This window comes from Helicoverpa zea, chromosome 19 (assembly GCF_022581195.2).
Source record: "Helicoverpa zea isolate HzStark_Cry1AcR chromosome 19, ilHelZeax1.1, whole genome shotgun sequence".
Taxonomy (NCBI): Eukaryota; Metazoa; Arthropoda; class Insecta; order Lepidoptera; family Noctuidae; genus Helicoverpa; species Helicoverpa zea.
Window position 1 is genome coordinate 6,500,395 of NC_061470.1, and position 17,899 is coordinate 6,518,293.

At 38.4% G+C, this 17,899-nt stretch overlaps 3 protein-coding genes and 1 non-coding gene across 5 annotated transcripts in view; 1 reads left to right on the forward strand and 3 right to left on the reverse strand.

The window, feature by feature from the left end:
• The window catches only part of LOC124639506 (two pore calcium channel protein 1-like), a 34,708-nt gene extending 33,004 nt beyond the window's left edge, over nucleotides 1-1,704 (reverse strand). Inside the window, exon 1 of the mRNA XM_047176906.1 lies at nucleotides 1,572-1,704. Coding sequence (XP_047032862.1) covers nucleotides 1,572-1,674 — 103 coding nt within the window. The 5' untranslated portion in view covers nucleotides 1,675-1,704. The remainder of the gene's footprint in view (nucleotides 1-1,571) is intronic.
• Nucleotides 1,705-3,813: 2,109 nt separating this feature from the next.
• LOC124639537 (60S ribosomal protein L6) lies at nucleotides 3,814-6,703 on the forward strand. 2 transcript variants are annotated; one of them, XM_047176954.1, is made up of 6 exons: nucleotides 3,814-3,928; nucleotides 4,297-4,450; nucleotides 4,933-5,084; nucleotides 5,454-5,625; nucleotides 5,996-6,181; nucleotides 6,511-6,703. In XM_047176954.1, the coding sequence occupies exons 2-6, from the start codon at nucleotides 4,304-4,306 to the stop codon at nucleotides 6,670-6,672; spliced, it is 819 nt and encodes a 272-aa protein (XP_047032910.1). In that variant the 5' UTR covers nucleotides 3,814-3,928; nucleotides 4,297-4,303; the 3' UTR covers nucleotides 6,673-6,703. The 2 variants fall into 2 exon arrangements, with proteins under 2 accessions (XP_047032910.1, XP_047032911.1); XM_047176955.1 differs by having other exon boundaries at nucleotides 3,888-4,003.
• Nucleotides 6,704-8,468: 1,765 nt separating this feature from the next.
• Nucleotides 8,469-16,706, reverse strand: LOC124639505 (SANT and BTB domain regulator of class switch recombination). The gene is made up of 17 exons (XM_047176905.1): nucleotides 16,183-16,706; nucleotides 15,855-15,949; nucleotides 15,615-15,756; nucleotides 15,401-15,491; nucleotides 15,038-15,197; nucleotides 14,699-14,812; nucleotides 14,291-14,397; nucleotides 13,769-13,933; nucleotides 13,319-13,420; nucleotides 12,756-12,897; nucleotides 12,329-12,460; nucleotides 11,857-12,004; nucleotides 11,372-11,503; nucleotides 10,365-10,522; nucleotides 9,427-9,605; nucleotides 8,924-9,084; nucleotides 8,469-8,604 (listed from the first exon to the last, which is right to left on the reverse strand). The coding sequence occupies exons 1-17, from the start codon at nucleotides 16,589-16,591 to the stop codon at nucleotides 8,486-8,488; spliced, it is 2,556 nt and encodes an 851-aa protein (XP_047032861.1). The 5' UTR covers nucleotides 16,592-16,706; the 3' UTR covers nucleotides 8,469-8,485.
• On the reverse strand, nucleotides 15,245-15,316 carry Trnae-cuc. The gene has a single exon. It is a non-coding gene; the product is annotated as a tRNA-Glu (tRNA).
• Nucleotides 16,707-17,899: the final 1,193 nt, after the last annotated feature.

The following is a 17,899-nucleotide window of genomic DNA, read 5'->3' on the forward strand; positions in this document are numbered from 1 at the left end:
ACTACCTATTTATCCTGATGTTATTCATATTACATGGTCACCCTTGATGGCGACGTCCTAAGGAATATGGAAAAGATGATTTTTTATCAGATATTGAATACATACAATTTTCATTTGTGCATGTATATTTAGTAGAAATTTATACTAAATGTTAGTGTCTTAATTTTTTTTATTTCATTCCGATTTCAGGTAACTCAAGCATTTTCTCATTTCAGAAACGTCAGGATTGAGGAGCCACTTAAAATACGTTCTTTAACAAAATTCACTCAGTTTTACTACTTTGTTTATGTATTACAAATTCAGACACACTTACTACTAAATGTTTATGGGGTGTAATTTGAATTTGCCACTTACGATTCATGGGAATTCACACTTTCATTGTATGGGTTAAGGTGCCACATTAAAAGTATTGTATCTTCTTAAATATTAAAGGTACTGGAATTAAATTTTTAGTACTCATTGCGCTCAATTACTACTAAATCATACAAAATTTTCAAGAATGTACATCGTATACTTTCTGTGTTCCAACGTGGCTCCTCAGTTCAAATATTTAGATTGAGGAGCCACCTTTGTGTTCATATAACTTTTGAACTATTATACTACAAATTCCAAGATTGAGCCTACAATACTTTTTAACTTACTACTAAATAAGTACAAAATTTCATTAAGATACAAAAAGTGGCTCCTCAATCCTGATGGACATAGAAAAATACGTATTTTCAAAGTGAGCTAACAATTCGTAAAACCTCGAAATCTTCAGAAAATCCTGGCCTTAAAAATTGATTGATTTTACGTAAAGAGGATATTTTGGCTATCGTATGTACCTACACCCATGTACTACCTACATAAATAAGAAATAAAGGCACATTAATTTTGTAATATTCTTCTAATTCATGTAGTGTAGTTTATGTTGTTTTAAATTTGAGCTCAGTCCTGCTGCTATCTAAGTATCATAGAAGCAAATGTTTATTTTATCAACAGTGGTATAAATGGGATCACTCCAGTTTAGCCAATCACTATCCTTGAAACCAGATGGAACTGGATAGATGCTAGATAACATTGCCGGGAGTCCTAACGTGACCTTAAGAACAGATTCTATCATAACCAAAAGATCCGCGAAAATATTTTCGAAATTGTCGGTCAAAATTCGGTTTGTAAATTTCAATTATTTTATTAAGACTAAAATATATTTTTTCGCCATGCAAAGCATTCAACTACTTCTTAAATACTAGGTGCAGGTGTTGGAAAAAGAACAGAAGAAAAAAGGTTTAAAATCTACGATTTTAGAGCAAGCAAATAGCATCTTACTGTTTATTTTATGCATAGGTTAGTGTTTAGGTATATTTATGAGTCATTCTAGTGCGTCATATATCAGATTTAGCTTCACTAGAACAGTTAATCGATCTCAGCGGATCACATATGGAAGTACATAAAACAGTTAGCGCTCAAAACAAGGTGAAATAAATTAAAACAAAATGTTAAATGAATCACAAATGTATTGTTAATAAAACAAAAGCGTACACATAATCTTGCGGCTACTGTGCATATAAAAAACATAGCTTCTCGTTTACTTGTGACGTTCGAGCCGTAATTGTTGATGCTGGTGTTTGCGAAATCATCACTGAACCTTTTATAACCGTCGGACGGCGTAGACGGGCTCCTCAAAGAAGCCATTTTTCTGCACTGGTATTTTTGACATTTACATAATTTGACGTATATTTCTTTTCGCATAGCTATCGACGCGTTCAGAATTATTTATTTCCATAGACTACATAGTGAAGGAAGAAAGCGAGAGCAAAAAAAAAACCATTGCTTTGATTTTACATTTTATCAAAAAAATATGTATATTTCAAATATTTTACACAAATGTCATTAAAATATATTGAAATAGTGAAAACGAGACCCAGAGATGGGCAAAACACCTTATGCAAGGGAAATTGAAATACAAGATACTGTTGAAAATGTATTTGAAATCAAGATACAGATACTTTATTTGAAGATGTAGATACTTTGTGTGTCTTAAGATACTTTTATGTAAATTAGTCACAACTCTGACGACAACAAATAAACAGAGGGCACGTACAGTCAGCACCAAAAGTCGATGAACAGAATCAACATGACAAAACACCTGTTCACAATAAAATGCCATAAGTTATAGTCGCAACTAGGAAACAAGATAGACTGTACACCACAAACTTACAAAAGTCGTTAAACACGAGTATTTCAAAAGTATCTGTGCACTAGTATTCCTAAAGTCGCTGTACACCATCAATCCAAATGTCGCTGAACATCATTGTATCAAAAGTCACTAAACAAACAAAGTATATTTTTAATGTTGCCGTGTGTTAATGTACTTTTGACGCTTATGTTGTTCAGCTACTTTTGGGACAGTACTTGCTTGACCTTAATAATGTATGTTAACACGTTAGTATCTATTTCAATAATTTTAATAATTATTTTGGAAATACACTATTTTGCAAAAAAAGCGGACACCTATGCGAAATCTTAGTTTTAAGGACTTTAAGTGTATTTCAAAGGGTTTTAATGATTGTAGTATGTCGAAGGGAAGAGGGGAAGGGGTCGTCCAAGGTACAGCTACATGAAACAAATTAAAGAGAAGGTGAATGTTGTGACGTATAAGGAAGTTCAGGAGTTGGCGCTAGATAGGCGTAAATGGAAGGAGCTGCACCGACAAGAGCTGGGCTCTTAAATTGAAGAAGAAGTATGTTTCTAGCATCGTTGTGATCGGCACTGCTTACTTTAAATTGGTTTTGTCACAGCCCAATGTACTGATACTCCTCTAAATAGTGTTTAATTATGAAAAAGCGATATTTTAAAACACGTGGGTATAATATCTAAACAGAAGAACGCTTAACACTAAAATACCGAAACTTTTAACATTGCCATCAATCATCAGTATAGCCCATTTAGAGCAGGTGAAAATTTTATCAAATACGCATAGTTTTTCAAAAATGTTTTGATCTAACAAAAAGGTACATTAATTAAGACTGTCTTATCAGTTTTCTGAAAATCACTTCAAAAACTTTTCAAAACACCGACGAACTTTCTGCCAGCAATTAGTCCAAAACAAGGTTTAACCAATTTCTTAGCAATTGTACAAAATTCAAATTTAGAATACACTCTCACGCATGCTTGGCTAACCCTTTTGATGCTAGAAACATACTACAATCATTAAAACCCTTTGAAATACACTTAAAGTCCTTAAAACTAAGATTTCGCATAGGTGTCCGCTTTTTTTGCAAAATAGTGTATTTCCAAAATAATTATTAAAATTATTGAAATAGATACTAACGTGTTAACATATATTATTAAGGTCAAGCAAGTACTGTCCCAAAAGTAGCTGAACAACATAAGCGTCAAAAGTACATTAACACACGGCAACATTAAAAATATACTTTGTTAACCTAATTTTGTATTTACTGCTGTTTAGTGACTTTTGATACAATGATGTTCAGCGACATTTGGATTGATGGTGTACAGCGACTTTAGGAATACTAGTGCACAGATACTTTTGAAATACTCGTGTTTAACGACTTTTGTAAGTTTGTGGTGTACAGTCTATTTTGTTTCCTAGTTGCGACTATAACTTATGGCATTTTATTGTGAACAGGTGTTTTGTCATGTTGATTCTGTTCATCGACTTTTGGTGCTGACTGTACGTATGAATTCATCATCAGCCTAGTTCAAGCGTTACAATTGCAAAGGTTATAGATTTATCAGTAACGACTACTTTGTTTAAATAATATTAGGTACGCTCACTTAATTCACAAATTAATGTAAACCTTCTTACGGTTGAAAAGCCAAGGTGTCGTATAATTTTTTTCTATAATCTATGGCGTACATAGGCAAGCAGCCATAGACAAATCCGCCTTTGACAATTTCTTTTTTTCTTGATCCCGGTTGGAATGTGAGTTGATGTTGTTTTCGATGAAAATAAATCCAAAGAAATAGATTTGTATTCAAATAGTTTTCATAATTCCACGTAAGAATTACAAAAAGGACCCTTCAAACAAGTGATTGTGTGTTATATTTTTGTTTTAGCCAAATTCAAAACCCTTATAATTTGCATCAAAAGTTTTGACGTTCACCGAGTGATAGTGATTAAACAGTGAATGGATGGATATTCATGTGTAATTGTTATGTTGCCACGATCTATACGTTCTTATATCGTGCCTGGATCACTTGTTTGTTGGGAGAAGTGTTAAAACATATATAACCTCAAAGGTGGAAGTCAGGTGGTGAGTTTGTTGTTAAGGTTGTTTTCTGTTTGTGCAGATTCTAAATGGCTCCACCACAGCCTAAGGCGGCGGCCAAGCCCGCCGCAGCGCCCGCGGGCGGTGTAGCCAAGGCCAAAGTTGGCAAACCTAGGAATTACGACCTGGGAAATGGAGTGGTTCGCTTCTCCAAATCAAAGATGTTCCACAAGAAGGTAAGATTTCTTATAACTCGTTGTTTATTTAGCGCAACAAACTATACAACTGATAAACAATAGGTTGAATATGGTTCATAACATGCGTTCTTTTTGTATGTACTTTCTTCAAACGGTGTTGACACCATGGTCCATGCTTCATGTAGGCTAACCTATGTCATGCCCCACTGCAACAGTATTTTCTTTTTTTCTTGATCTACAGGCAGTACTATAAATCTGGCTGCTAGTACATGTAGTAGATCTGACTACTTGTTTTGGGCTAGGACTGTACTTTTGCAGTCAGAGTGGTGCATTGCAAATGCAAACCTATAACAAATACACCCTTTAACATAAAGCACATAATATAACAATACAATTTTTATTTCAACATGCAATGTACAAAGTCAGCATGTTTAAAAGTATCAGTGTTATTTGTCTATGTGGTTACATATAATGATCATAAAAATATTGGATAGCTCATGAAATTATCTTATTGTTTCCAGGCTAAGTACAGGTTTGTGGGCAAAAAGAACCCCAAGCCCGAGAAGCCCAAGAAGCCCTCCGTGGTGGTGAAGCAGATTGGTGGTGAGAAGAACGGAGGAACCCGTACCGTGCTGCTGCGCCGCAGGAAGTCCTTCTACCCTACTCAGGACAAGTAAGCAACAGTTATTGTTATTCAGTGTTGTTATATTATCCTACCCATATTATAAACAAGAAAGTTTGTCAATGTTACATAAATAGGAAAAGTTTTTGAAGAAATTTAACAGTTAAGTTTCACAGGCATGTTTTATGTAGTCTATTTTTGAGCCTAAACATTGTTCACATGCTTTGGACTTTCATCTGAATAATTTGTTGCTGTTGTTTAGTTCAACAATAAGACTCTTTTCAAGATTTTTTGTAAACCTATAGCAATGTTCAAATCTGCTTGTAACGCTGATAAAAATCAGAAAGAAAGCGAATTCATACTCAATTTGTATAAGAACTAACTTTTCTAACAAAAACTAATCCATCATGTTACTTTCAGGATCCGCACTCGTCCCCACCACAAGACATTCAGCAAGCACATCCGCAGGACGAGGCCCACCCTCACCCCTGGTACTGTGTGCATCCTGCTGGCTGGTCGCCACGCTGGCAAGCGCGTCGTGCTTGTTGGAGTTCTGCCCAGCGGTCTGCTGCTCGTCACTGGACCTTTTGCAGTGAGTACACTTGACATTGGTGTTTGATTCTCAATTTTTAAGTGTGTTTTCTAGTGGAGTTTAGTGTTTGTTTTAAATGCTTGATTTCATAACCAAGCATTAATTTTTTTTCATGTTTGACTTGAATTTAATGTTGCAATGAAACCAGTGCAAGAAAAAATAATAAGGAACTCTTAATTTTTTATTAAAACCAGCTAAGAGATGATTGTACGATTACTGGCTTTCAAGCATAAGATCATAAGAATATGCTTTGACAGCATACAAATGACGCAAGTTTTTGCGGCAGAAGTAGCACTTTTCCATTTCATTTTGACTGCTAGGAAATTGTCAATAAATATCATCAAACTTACCATGAATATACCCTTTCCAGTTCAACTCGTGTCCTCTGAGGCGCATTCCTCAGCGCTACGTGATCGGCACATCCACCAAGCTGGACCTCGGAGACTTCAAGCTGCCTGAGCACCTGAACGACGAGTACTTCAAGAAGAACAAGAAGAGCACCAAGCGCAGTGTCAAGCGCAAGCAGGGAGAGGACATCTTTGCCTCCAAGAAAGAGGTTTGTTGCATTTACTTAATTTTTTTCTAATTTCAATCATATCCTAACTGATTATTCTATAAACGTGATAGTTAGATTATGTATAGCATTTCAGAAGAAATGTCTGAAACAATTGAGATGAAATTTCGCTTTAAAAAGGGTAGGACAGTCTTTATCCAGGTGTACAAGCCGAAGACTGGTTTGATCCATGGCATAAACCTTGCTGTTTTTCTTGATATTCTTTTCCAGAAAAAGTTTGCGGTGCGAAAATTAGGCACTTTCTTCCCACCTCCATACTTTGTTGTGTCTTTAAAGAGGCATATAATTAAATATTTTCCTTTGTTTTCCAGAAATACGTTCCATCTGAACAGCGCAAGACAGACCAGAAGTCAGTTGATGAGGCTGTGGTGAAGGCGATAGGCAAGCGCGCCGACAAGAAGGTGCTGCGAGGCTACCTCAAGTCGGCCTTCGGTCTCCGCTCCAGCCAGTATCCCCACAGGATGCGATTCTAGTTATAAGGCACAATAAACATCTGTGACTAAACCTGGTAACTTTTATTTATTGCCTTATTTTCATATAGACACACACACACACATACATACGTGATTGAGTACGATTGATGAACACAGCACGCTCGGCGCTGATGTTCCCTTTAGCTTTCAATATTTATTTTCTCCCCTAACATTTTGTGGATGTAGAGTTCTAGAATAGTTTTGACGCTCAAAAGCAGGGGCGTAGCTACCGCCGTATCTGCCGTATCAATTATACGGGGCCCCCGGGCCACGGGGGCCCCAAAAGTGTGTAAAGACAAAAAATAAAAACTTCCTAATTTATTTTATTTTACAAATATCAAAATTCTGAATAGCAATTCTTTTTTTTTCCCGCCTTAAGCGTGCGTTCAAAAGTTAACAACACTCTACATCGTTATGGTGGGCTGCGGGACTTCCCCGTTTTACTTACTTCATCTTCAACTCAGCGGGGAATCCTTCATCGATATCGCGATTTACGTGTACGTTGTTGTACTTTACACTGGATATTAAACCACGGAGTTAGTAGCAGCATAAGGGGGGGAGAGGGCGGTCCGCCACTGGTACCACGTCTCGGGGGGTGCCATCTCGGTCGACACATATCTGCACGACCAGGATGGCACGGGCAGAAGGGACAAGTCACTGAGGGTGCCATTCTAATCTGCAAAGCCTAGGTTCACTACCAGTCACTGCATGCTATTCAAAGAAGACGGATCGCAATCCATACAAAATTGCCCCACGTCCTATAACAATGTGACGAATCTCAAAAAAAAGATAAAAATGTTAAAAATAATATGGCATACTCTCTAATTTCTTTTTTTCACACCTTCATATGAAAAAAATGCTTTAAAGATTGTTTAGGCGCTGTTACGAAAACATCGTTCATGGGACTATTTATGGAATATTTTATTAAATTATTTTTTTCTCAAAACTTAAAAATTTCACACTGATTTTTAGGGTATAGTTAGAGAGCTGATATTTTCACAGATGATGTATTTCTGTTGCCGCTATAACAACAAATACTGAAAACTAGAATTAAATAAATATTTTGGGGGGCTCCCATACAACAAGCATGATTTTTTTGTCCGTTTTATAAATAATGGTACCTACGGAACCCTTCATGCGCGAGTCCGACTCGCACTTGGCCGGTTTTTATAAAACATGTTTGGGTTTTTTATATCCCAAATTTCAAAAATAGCTCTTTATAAGTTTGCAATGACCCGTTTCCGGTTTCTTTACGTTAAATTAAACCTAGCAAAAACCACCACGAATGATTTCTACACGATTTTTAAGTACTTTTATTTACAATTTTAATCCATGATTATTGGGTGCTCAATAGTTAGTCCGCCGCGGGTGCCACCCGATGCTACGCCGCCACCGCACGGAGTGCAGTGCACTGTTTATTTACGCGCATTATATAAATGTGCATTAAATGAGTGAAAGGAAAATAGATTATCCCAGCGGCGCTGAGAAAAGAAAAAGTTAACAGAAAAGGGAAGAGGTTATAAAAAAAGTGCCATATAAGGGCCTCCAAAGAATTTTTTATACGGGGCCCCGACAAGGCAAGCTACGCCACTGCTCAAAAGGCTACTTTGTGACTTAAAACTATTGAGAATTCGCAAGGCGTCAAGCTGACTAGGGGAGCAGTTATTTGAAAAATATGGCTGGTTTAAAAGTACGATCACTATCGTGCTTTTGTTAGTTTTTTTACTGGAAACAACCATAATTGTTTGATACGATTGATGATATGGATGATTATATAGTAAATAAAACACGGGAGGTCATGTGTAGTTGTGTATTAGTTGGACTTGTATTTGTTGGCGGGCTGGTGCTGGCGCGGCCGCGCGGACACGGCGTTGCGCGAGCGCTGCCCGTGACGCTCGCGCCACTCTGCCTCCAGTCGGGCGTATACGCCACCTGAAAAACATTTTTTTTAAGATTCTGCTAATATTATTCTTAAGTATTTAGAAGCCCATGCTGAATCAGCAACAAGATACGGTATTGGTCCTTGTGCGATTTTCTGACATCACGTCAAAACAGAATATGGCCCACATTTATCTACATAGTTGGGAATGGACTAGGCAGAGGATGAATGGCTTATCGGAGCCTTATCCATATATTTATTGTCCTGCATTTATTTTATACAATCCTTTTACCTTTTTGCACGTTTTCATCATTACCAGCGATGGGTGTCTCAAGCAATACCTAACTTCACTTAAATCTAATTTGGTGTAACCTGGCGGCATCTTGGACTTGGTCTGGTGATGTAACGCGGCGGTCCTGGCGAGCGCGGCGCGCATCTGCCTCGCGGCTCGCTCCTCGAAGCGTCGCTGTCCGTCCTGGTTGCTGCGAGCTGATAGGCACGAGATCCACTGACGACCCACCACGCGCGTCCGTCTGGTTCAAAGAAAGAATTATACGTAAAGACGCAATTTTAGGTCGGAGGTCTTGGTTAGTAATCCTTTTCATCTCTGGTCCAGAGTCGTACATATACATGGGTATGCCTCTTCCTTTGTGTGCCAAATTGCTTAGTTTTCATAAATTTTAGGTAAAAAAGATTAATGAGGCCACTGCTGCTTTCAAAACACATGGCGTTTTAGCTGGATACAGCCTGCTTGACTTAACATTGGTAAATAAATACACAAAAATCGATTCGGTGTATCTACCTAGAGACGAGGTTCTGAAGATCATATACTGAACCTGTGTAGCGGTATTTGTTGCGAAGTTGTCAGTACTCACTTGGTAGCGGGATGTGAATGCGAGTGCGAGTGCTTCCTCGGCTGTCGCAGCTTGGCACGTCGGGAGGCGCACTCCTCGTCGCTGGGCGCGGAGGCCGAGCTCTGCTCGCTGTCGTCGGACGAGCTGGACTGCTCGCCGCCCGACTCGCCCGCCGAGTCGCCGCCGCCCGGAGCGCCTTTCTTTGTGTACCACCACTTTGTCTTATTTACGGTCGTGTAATGTCGTAAATAGTGCAAACGACTGGTTCAAAGGCACTGGGTACGAATTTAATATAAGAATTTTAAGCTGAATAAAATGCACATGGAATTTCCCATTCCCTAACTAGAAATAGGTTGGATTGCCCACAAAGACCATTCGTTGCACTTTTTAGGGCAAGGGGCCAGTTTTGCGACTGGCTCCTACTATGAAATAAAAGATACATTTTATGAAAAATATTTAAAGAATTAAAAAAAAACTTATATGAAGACAGAAATGTAAAGGAAGAAAATTATAGCAAGCAAAGTCATAAGTTTCATAAGACTAGGTAACTACAAATACGCATAAAATATATTATACATAGAATTAAATTAATAATAAAGAAAAGATTTAAAAATATTAATACATCAAAGAAGAAAGTAGAGGATAGAGAAAAATTATATAACATTTCTAACTAAATCGAGCAACCATCAAGAAGGCAGTTCAATACCTACATACATTAAGAGCTACTTATAGTTCTAAAGATACAAGATAGGTAATTTATCTAACTATTTAGTCTAGCAAAAGATCTTCGTAAGTCTAACATGCGACATGCGGTAACTACAATAGATATTATAAGTCAAAGTAAACTAACAATGCATAGATACTCATGCAATACAAACTATACCACCGCAAACAGTAGTAGAACCTTCAGTATCAAAAGGTCTCGAGTTCCAGCCGAGTTTTGGTCCTTCGAGTCTTACCTTGGTCCTAAGGGAATCCTCCCTTATATCCTTGACGGGTTTGAGAAGCTTCACGTCTCTCTCCGGAGACACCACGGTGCCGCTGGAGCAGTTCCCAGCCAAGGACTGGGCAGACACTTGCGAAGTACCCAGGGCGGGAGAACCAGGTCTCACGTTGGCTGTATGTGCGTCGTATTTGAATGTATTTCTGATGTTATATGAACCTCGAACCTTCCCAACATGTGTGTTCATTAATGTAGGTTTTATAAAGTTTTCTGTGTAACATTGATAAATATAACTAGTCATTACTGTACTGAGGTAACTGAAGTATTGTGTTGAACTTATGATATAAAGTTACCGATGTAATAAACGATGTCTAATCGCTGACCACATCTTTGCAGACCTTCAAACAAAATCACAAAAACAATATGTCGTTTCAAACTAGGACAGGGATATTTGAAAAATCTTTGACTCTTTAGAATCGACATTTAGAACAAATTCAATACTTGATGCACACATTATCTCTACACTACCATACCCAAGTATTTTAGAGCCAAAGAACAAAAACGTTTGAATTTTGGTGTATTTACATATTTTAAGTTGCCAATGCTGGGCCCTACGTAAATTGCAAGCGTGTCCCCATGGCCGCTACATGTATTGCCAATCGTCACAGCGTATTTACAGCGCTTCTTAGTGGTGCAAGGATGTGTACCCTAACCCAGGTAAAATATGGACAGTCTATGCTTGTTCTCTTAAGTGCAACAGCATTATTTGACCCTTTCTTTGCCTGTCATATTTAGTCGGTCACGCAGAGTCACGCTTAACTTTTTTCCCTCTCATATAGCTAAAACGCTGATGTTTCAATTTCATTCAGACTGGCTTTTAAAAAACAAATTTCTGCTCCCTTCTCCTTTTGGAGAACTTCAGGGCCATTTCCTTAGCAACAAAATGTCGTTGTAATAAAGGTAAGAAGCCCTAGATATGCCACATCCCCACACCACATATTCACAAACAAAGTGCTATCTCACGATTGAACTTGTTGTTGCTGGTGTAGAGCTTGCCGAGCAGGCCGAGAGGAGGGCGCGGAGGGACGAGGATGATGCCCTCCCACCAGAACACCTCCTTGCACTGCAGCCGCCCGTTGCTGTCCTCACCTGGTTCTAGGAGCAAACTTAGAAGCTGGCCTCATGTATACTACCGTGTAGGATTGCGAGGAGAGTGCAAATTTTGTAAAGGATAAGGAAAGGGGCAAAAATATATAGCACGATACACCGTTTAAAATGTTGTTCCTTTTGCAAGTATTTCAGGTTCTACAATTAATGACAAGATTTTTGATACATTTCTACATAAACATAAAAAGAATTGTATGAGGCTAGATTGTTCGGTAGTTCTCGACTCTCTGAAAACATGCAACAATATCGCAGCACTCTTCCACTTATTTCTGAACACCTATCTTTGGCTCACAACTATTGTATGTGAAAGAAAAAGTTCTCTAAAAGTATGAAGTCCGTACCTCTTCCGACAAGTCGTGTCAGTCTCTCAGGGAACATAAGCTGAGGGGGTCGCATGGCGATGATGTCGCGGAACTGGTTGTACAGCTCCATCACGGACGAGTCCATCGCCAGCCGCTCGTCAGGCACGTGCTCGCGGAACTGGCAACCCTGCAGCGATTGAGGAATTGAAGACTTGAAGATCGATGTAAAATGGTTTCAATTCTTACAAGCGGGTCAGTTATCCATGACGCGTCTTTACCAAGCTCCAGTAAGCAGAATATGCTATCATAGTGCCTAATCAAATGAAGTTACGCTCAAGTCCTATTTAAAATTGGAAAGATAGCTGAAAAAACAATTAAGACCAAAGGAAATATGTAGAAAGAAACCAACAAACAAGTCTCATAAAGAGCCCATCTTCACCACTTTCTATATTTTTATTGCGACGAGGTAGTGCAACAAACTCCCCTTAATAAAAACCTGAAGTGCACTAACCGTATTCCTGGTAACAGTTTCGAATCGGTAAGCTCTCTCGCCGCAGCAGGGGTACCGCCCGGCCGGCAGTGAGGGTCTGCCTTCTATCGCGAACATGTGCGGGGGCTGCTCGTGGTGGGAACACCATTCCATCTGTAAATAAATAATTGTTGTATTGCATTAGCAATTAATTGAAGTTTGAAAATGCCAACAAAATTTAGCAGATAAAGTTCTTGTGATGATATAGAACAGCAAGAAGTTTGCTACGAGGAGATGCCTCAGTCTCTATGAAAAGTAGGGTTTTTGAGAAGCCAGACTTAACTTAGGTACCACGTACCACGCCATTCATGTGTACAGTGTACTATCCACAGGCAGATGAATCATGAATTCATCGTTCTCCATCTATTACTAAGCACCACAAAGACGAACAGATCCCACACTCTGTTACCTGATAAGCCGGGAAGTAGCTGTCACACAGCTGACATCTTAAGAAGTGGCAGTCAGCCCACAGACGCCAATACACGCGCCGCCACGACCGCAGCTCGCCGTACAGCCACGTTATGTAGTCGTTCAGACTCCACGACTGGTCCCTGTGGAGGTAACACTTGGGTATTATGATCTAAGGAAGAAGTTAAAGAAGGAGTGCTACTCCTATCCTGAGAAGTCTCCCAAAATTATTTATTTATTTGGTTTTGTCTAAGCCGATTAATGCGTTCAGTCTATAAGAAGCTCCATAGCAATCCAGCTTATTCTACTTTTCACTGTTGCTAAGGGTGCATATACAGGGTGCAAGTAGCTTGCGCATGTTGTGACACGTGCGTAGATTACATGCATTTTAAACTTGCGGGTCCAGCGACTCGCGCATGTACCTACCAATGCAAAATACCCACCCGCGTGCTCTTGTCACTTGCGCGTGTTGACTTGCTCCAGCTACGTGCACCGTGTAGACGTACCCTAAACCTTACCACCAAGAAGAACAATATGTGGACCATAACAAGGGAATGTGCTTACTTGGAGTGAGAAGAGACGACATTGCCGCGTCGATCTATCCTCATACTCGCGGGCTGGCAGGGAACTTGTTCAGCGATGTGACGTCCTAGGAGTTTGTTACATCTAGACGAGAAAAGAAGACACAAGCACATTTAGAAGGTTCGATGTAAATAAGCTAGTTAGGCAGGGCATTATTATTCCCTACGCTTTGCAATTGAAGAAAGGAAAATGGGTAGGTTTTTAGGTCAAATAAACCTACATATTTTCTCCGCTCCTAATATTATTCAAATAATATGAACTCAAAATATTGTGCTTCAGATATACCTATGTATGTAGGGTTTCATTGATGATAGATAACCCATAGGAAAAAATGGTCCCGAATGCTATGAAGTGTCCAACTTTTAGAACCATAACCACATCGGTACCTATCTATACACAGTTATGCAGAGCTCTGCTGTAATTCATACATACTTGCAGCACTTGAAGAGCGTGGCTAAGCTGGAGTAGTGTCCCCTAAGGGTCTCGGGCACAGGCTCAGCGAGGGACAGGATCATCTTGCAGAAGAGGCGCGACTGGATCTTGTCTTTGCGGTCCCTGATCGCTTCCAGTTCCGCGTTCGTGTACATTGCTGCTAACCTGAAAGAAAACATCTTCATGAATCCTTTGCACTACTCGCGAAGTTATCGAAATTAGGCGAATTCGAGAGTTTGGAAAGGCACTTCGTTAATTTTAGTTCACCTCGAACTCGAAAGACTTTCCCGTGTACCTACTTCGTTAAGAAACCAGCGAGTACCTACCTAGTGTAGCGCTGTAGGTTTTATGTACCTTAAGTATTATTTTTGTTCAATGGTTTGATCTGAAAGCTGGATTTGCCCTTACAGATTTATAAAATGTGATTGCTATTTCGATTACAAATCACTGAACTGGTTAAACCAGTGACTAAAGAATCTGTTAAATAGCAGATTTTACTTCATAGTTGAACGGCATGGTTACCTGGTAAGCAGAGCGTCACTGAGACATGCCAAGTTAGTGGATGTCTTCACGATGTCGTTGATGTGAGCATGGCAATAGATCAGACAGTCGTGCAGCAGTGGCTCCATCTGAGCACAAAGTTCTTTAAGTTTTTTTGGTCCTTTGATCCTTCTACAACTTGGAAGATCAAAAGATCTTCTAAAACAGTTCTAATGGAAAGTTAAAAAATCATTGACATAAAACTATATAGGTACCTACCTGTAACTAAGAATCTAAGCACTCTTAAGGTTTGGACAGGGGAACTTAGGAACTAGGGAAGTGAGCCTATAGAAAACCATATAGCAAATTCGACGGACCTCGATGCCTCTCCATGCGTGGGAACCGAGTACCTATATGTTAACTTACTTTATCTACAAAGTATATCTTTACCTGCAGAAATGAAGCTGACACCAAAATAGGTACCACATTGTGGGGGTCAAGCAGAGGCCAGTCAGCAACCAGTATGGTATCGCGTTTCACCCAGCGCATTAACCAGTCAAAAATCTGAAAAATATTAGTTTATATTGATATGTACTTATATGTTCTTGTATGATTATTATACCTCTATGTTTCGCTAATCAAAGGACCAATAAATTTAGCTATTGTGTGACAAGAAATTATATTTTTTTTAATATAGTAGAGCAATTCTATATTTCTATGAATACGAATAAATAATCACACTGAAGTAAGCCCATAAAGTTTATGGCATAAACCAACATGATGGCTTACCTGTATGTCGCAATGAACAGAAATATCCATATCTTCTAGTCTCTGGCCGGCCGTTACATCGGCGAAATAACCCATTTTCGATACCAACAACTTCTGTGGACACCTAAAATCTTTCTTGAGCCCTTTTACTTCATCGCAAACGTGAATTTCAACATCCCCGCTGAAAATAAGAATTCAAAAATGTATGCGAAAAATGCAAAAAGAATATTCCGATACCGGGAATCGAACCCGAGCCTCCTGGGTGAGAGCCAGGTATCCTAGCCACTAGACCATATCGGATATTATACAGAATATCGAAATAATAGTATGTAAATCTAAATTTAATATGAATACTTATGTTTTTTAATAATCATTACGACTTACTCTTGTTTCGCATTATTGCGTTCTTGGGCAATAGTAACTGAAGACTTTCGCCTACCCAAACGATCTCTCGATTCTTTTTCATCCACGAAACCTAGAAATATTTATTATTGTTTTACACATCATTTGCCGGCAGAAGGGTAATCATTTATTTAATTGGCTGTTAGGTACTTGTAAAGTTAGGGTAAAAATAGAAAAATACGTGGGTAAGTCTAACCTCCAAAGCTGGCAGGTTTCTTGACGTCTGTTCCTGATGGTACTTTCTTGATTATAGGAGTGTAAACACTAGTTGTTTTAGAAGGTTTTTTATATCCAACAAGGTATGGCAGAATAGAGTCCAAAATGCCCTCGTTTACTACCTAAAATAAGAAATATATTACAGCGCCATCTGTTGATAAACTTCTTAAACATAGTTCAAATATTTTTAAATACATTATTTTGATTGTTTCATACATACATCATTAAGCTTGCAATTTAGATTAGCTTCGGTCCAAATACCAAGCATTTCAACTCTTGCTTCAGGAGGCAATGACCGTCGACGACCTGAAATTCCTGAAAGATCGTATTTTAGTAGTTCTTATTAACAAAACTAGATGGCGCTGTTAAACAAACACCGAAAAATACAATTATTCATCTAATTTAGTGTAATATCCAAAGAAACCTAATAATACAAATAAATTATTTGAGAATATGTTGAGATATATCAAAGAATGATAGAGATACTTCATCCTGAAAAAAAAAATAATTACAGCAAGAGAAGACGTATGATATGAAATTTCAGTCACCTTCCAATTCGCTGCAACTGAATCTCTTTTCTAGTCTATCTTCGGGGTTCTTCGGTTCGATGGTACATTCACTCTTGCTAATGGTCGGCTTCTGTTCATGGAAGGCGGTCTGATACAGCAAATCCCTCTCCTGCTGCTCAATCACATGATTTATAACCGTCAATTTCGTTAATTCCTCCCAATCAATCTTCGTTCCTTCGTCTTCGTCACCTTCCATGTGCTCGTAAACTTGATACGCAGTCTTCATAAAATCAAAAAAATCTTTAACGGTTATCGTTTCGACTGACCCGTTGCTTCTAGTCGACGAATTCCGTCGTGATGGTGGCTCAGATCGGGGCGGACTTCTGTTTCGTGGCCCATCACCTCTTTGCATGAACATTGAATCGGATTCAGGCCGCTGATTAGACATTTTTGTCACGGTTTGCTTCTGACTAAGGATTTCATCGGTATGTAGGTATTGATCAAATAAGCCTCCTGGAAACAGCGATTTCGGTTGGTAACGAGTAACAGACGTCGTTCCTAAAGTAGAATAATTTACGTATCGTTACTTATTTTTAGATAAAACTTCATACAATTTAAAATGTACAGATTATGCATAAAACTCAAAAAATAAATATTTGCAGTATTTACAAAATCAAAAAATTACGGCATAACCTATTTATTCTATTGGCTAAAATGACACTTTTATTTTTTTGAAATATTAGAATACTCGCACATGTCAGCCATATTTCGTAGAGTTTTTAATAAACAATCCCTTATTTTCCAAGTTCTGTGGTGGCTCTGGGTGGCTAAAATGGGGTACTCTTAAAATATGATTTCGTGAGAGTCAGTTGATAAAGTACAATTTGTTGTTATGCTGCCCTTAGTGTGTACAGCATATTGTAGGTGTGCCGGCTTAGGGCAGGCCACGACTAAAATGAATAACTTAAAATTATTTACCAAAATTATGTAGCAAGTTAAGTACAAATCATTTTAGTGCTTGAAATCAAAGTTAAGCATATCTGTCTAAATTAACAGCTCCTTATTTCATGTACTTCTCTTAACTTATTTTTCAAATCAATATAAATGAGGGTTTTCTAAAATGGCGTCCACGAGGTGGCAGCACCGAGTCGTCAGGTCCAGGTAACTGTCAAAGTGCTTATCTTTACTATGAATAGTGAACGATTTTAGTGTTTTTTTTTATTTTATAATTAAAGCACTGCATTATTGTTTTACTATTGAGGTTGAGTAAATAAAAAAAACTAAATTATATTGTGTTAACAAATTTTTCAACAAGCTTTTCCTTAGTACCAGTGACTTTTGCACCCTCTCTCTTAGCTCAATTTTTAGTTCGGAAACCTTATTCTGACCGTAGTCCATAATAAAATCAATAACACTTCCAATATAACAGAATTTCAATAAACAATAAGTTCGGACCCTACAATTCCATACTATTTGACAGCTGTTTGGACCTGACGCATACGAAGCGCCGCCTGGCGGCAGAAAAAGTATCGAAAACCCTCATTGGCAATTAACAACAAAAACAAAAAGACCTATTTGAAAAAATAAATAAATAGGTAATGCCAGCTTAAAAAAGTATGCCAAGTATAAAATTGACACGTCTGTGATAGTAAATTATACAACGTTTAGCATATAACGACAGCAGTTGCGTCGTTTATCTCGTTTTTACTTTAGTATTTAGAGAGAGAGAAGCACACTTGACAACTGAGCACGTCAT

Coding starts and splice junctions, on each gene's coding strand:
- LOC124639537 (XM_047176954.1), top strand. CDS start 4,304: ATGGCTCCACCACAGCCTAAGGCGGCGGCCAAGCCCGCCGCAGCGCCC. Junction 4,451..4,932: donor CAAAGATGTTCCACAAGAAG/GTAAGATTTCTT, acceptor TATTGTTTCCAG/GCTAAGTACAGGTTTGTGGG. Junction 5,626..5,995: donor TCGTCACTGGACCTTTTGCA/GTGAGTACACTT, acceptor TACCCTTTCCAG/TTCAACTCGTGTCCTCTGAG.
- LOC124639505 (XM_047176905.1), bottom strand. CDS start 16,591: ATGTCTAATCAGCGGCCTGAATCCGATTCAATGTTCATGCAAAGAGGT. Junction 15,950..16,182: donor CAGTTGCAGCGAATTGGAAG/GTGACTGAAATT, acceptor ACGATCTTTCAG/GAATTTCAGGTCGTCGACGG. Junction 14,813..15,037: donor CTGTTCATTGCGACATACAG/GTAAGCCATCAT, acceptor AATATTTTTCAG/ATTTTTGACTGGTTAATGCG.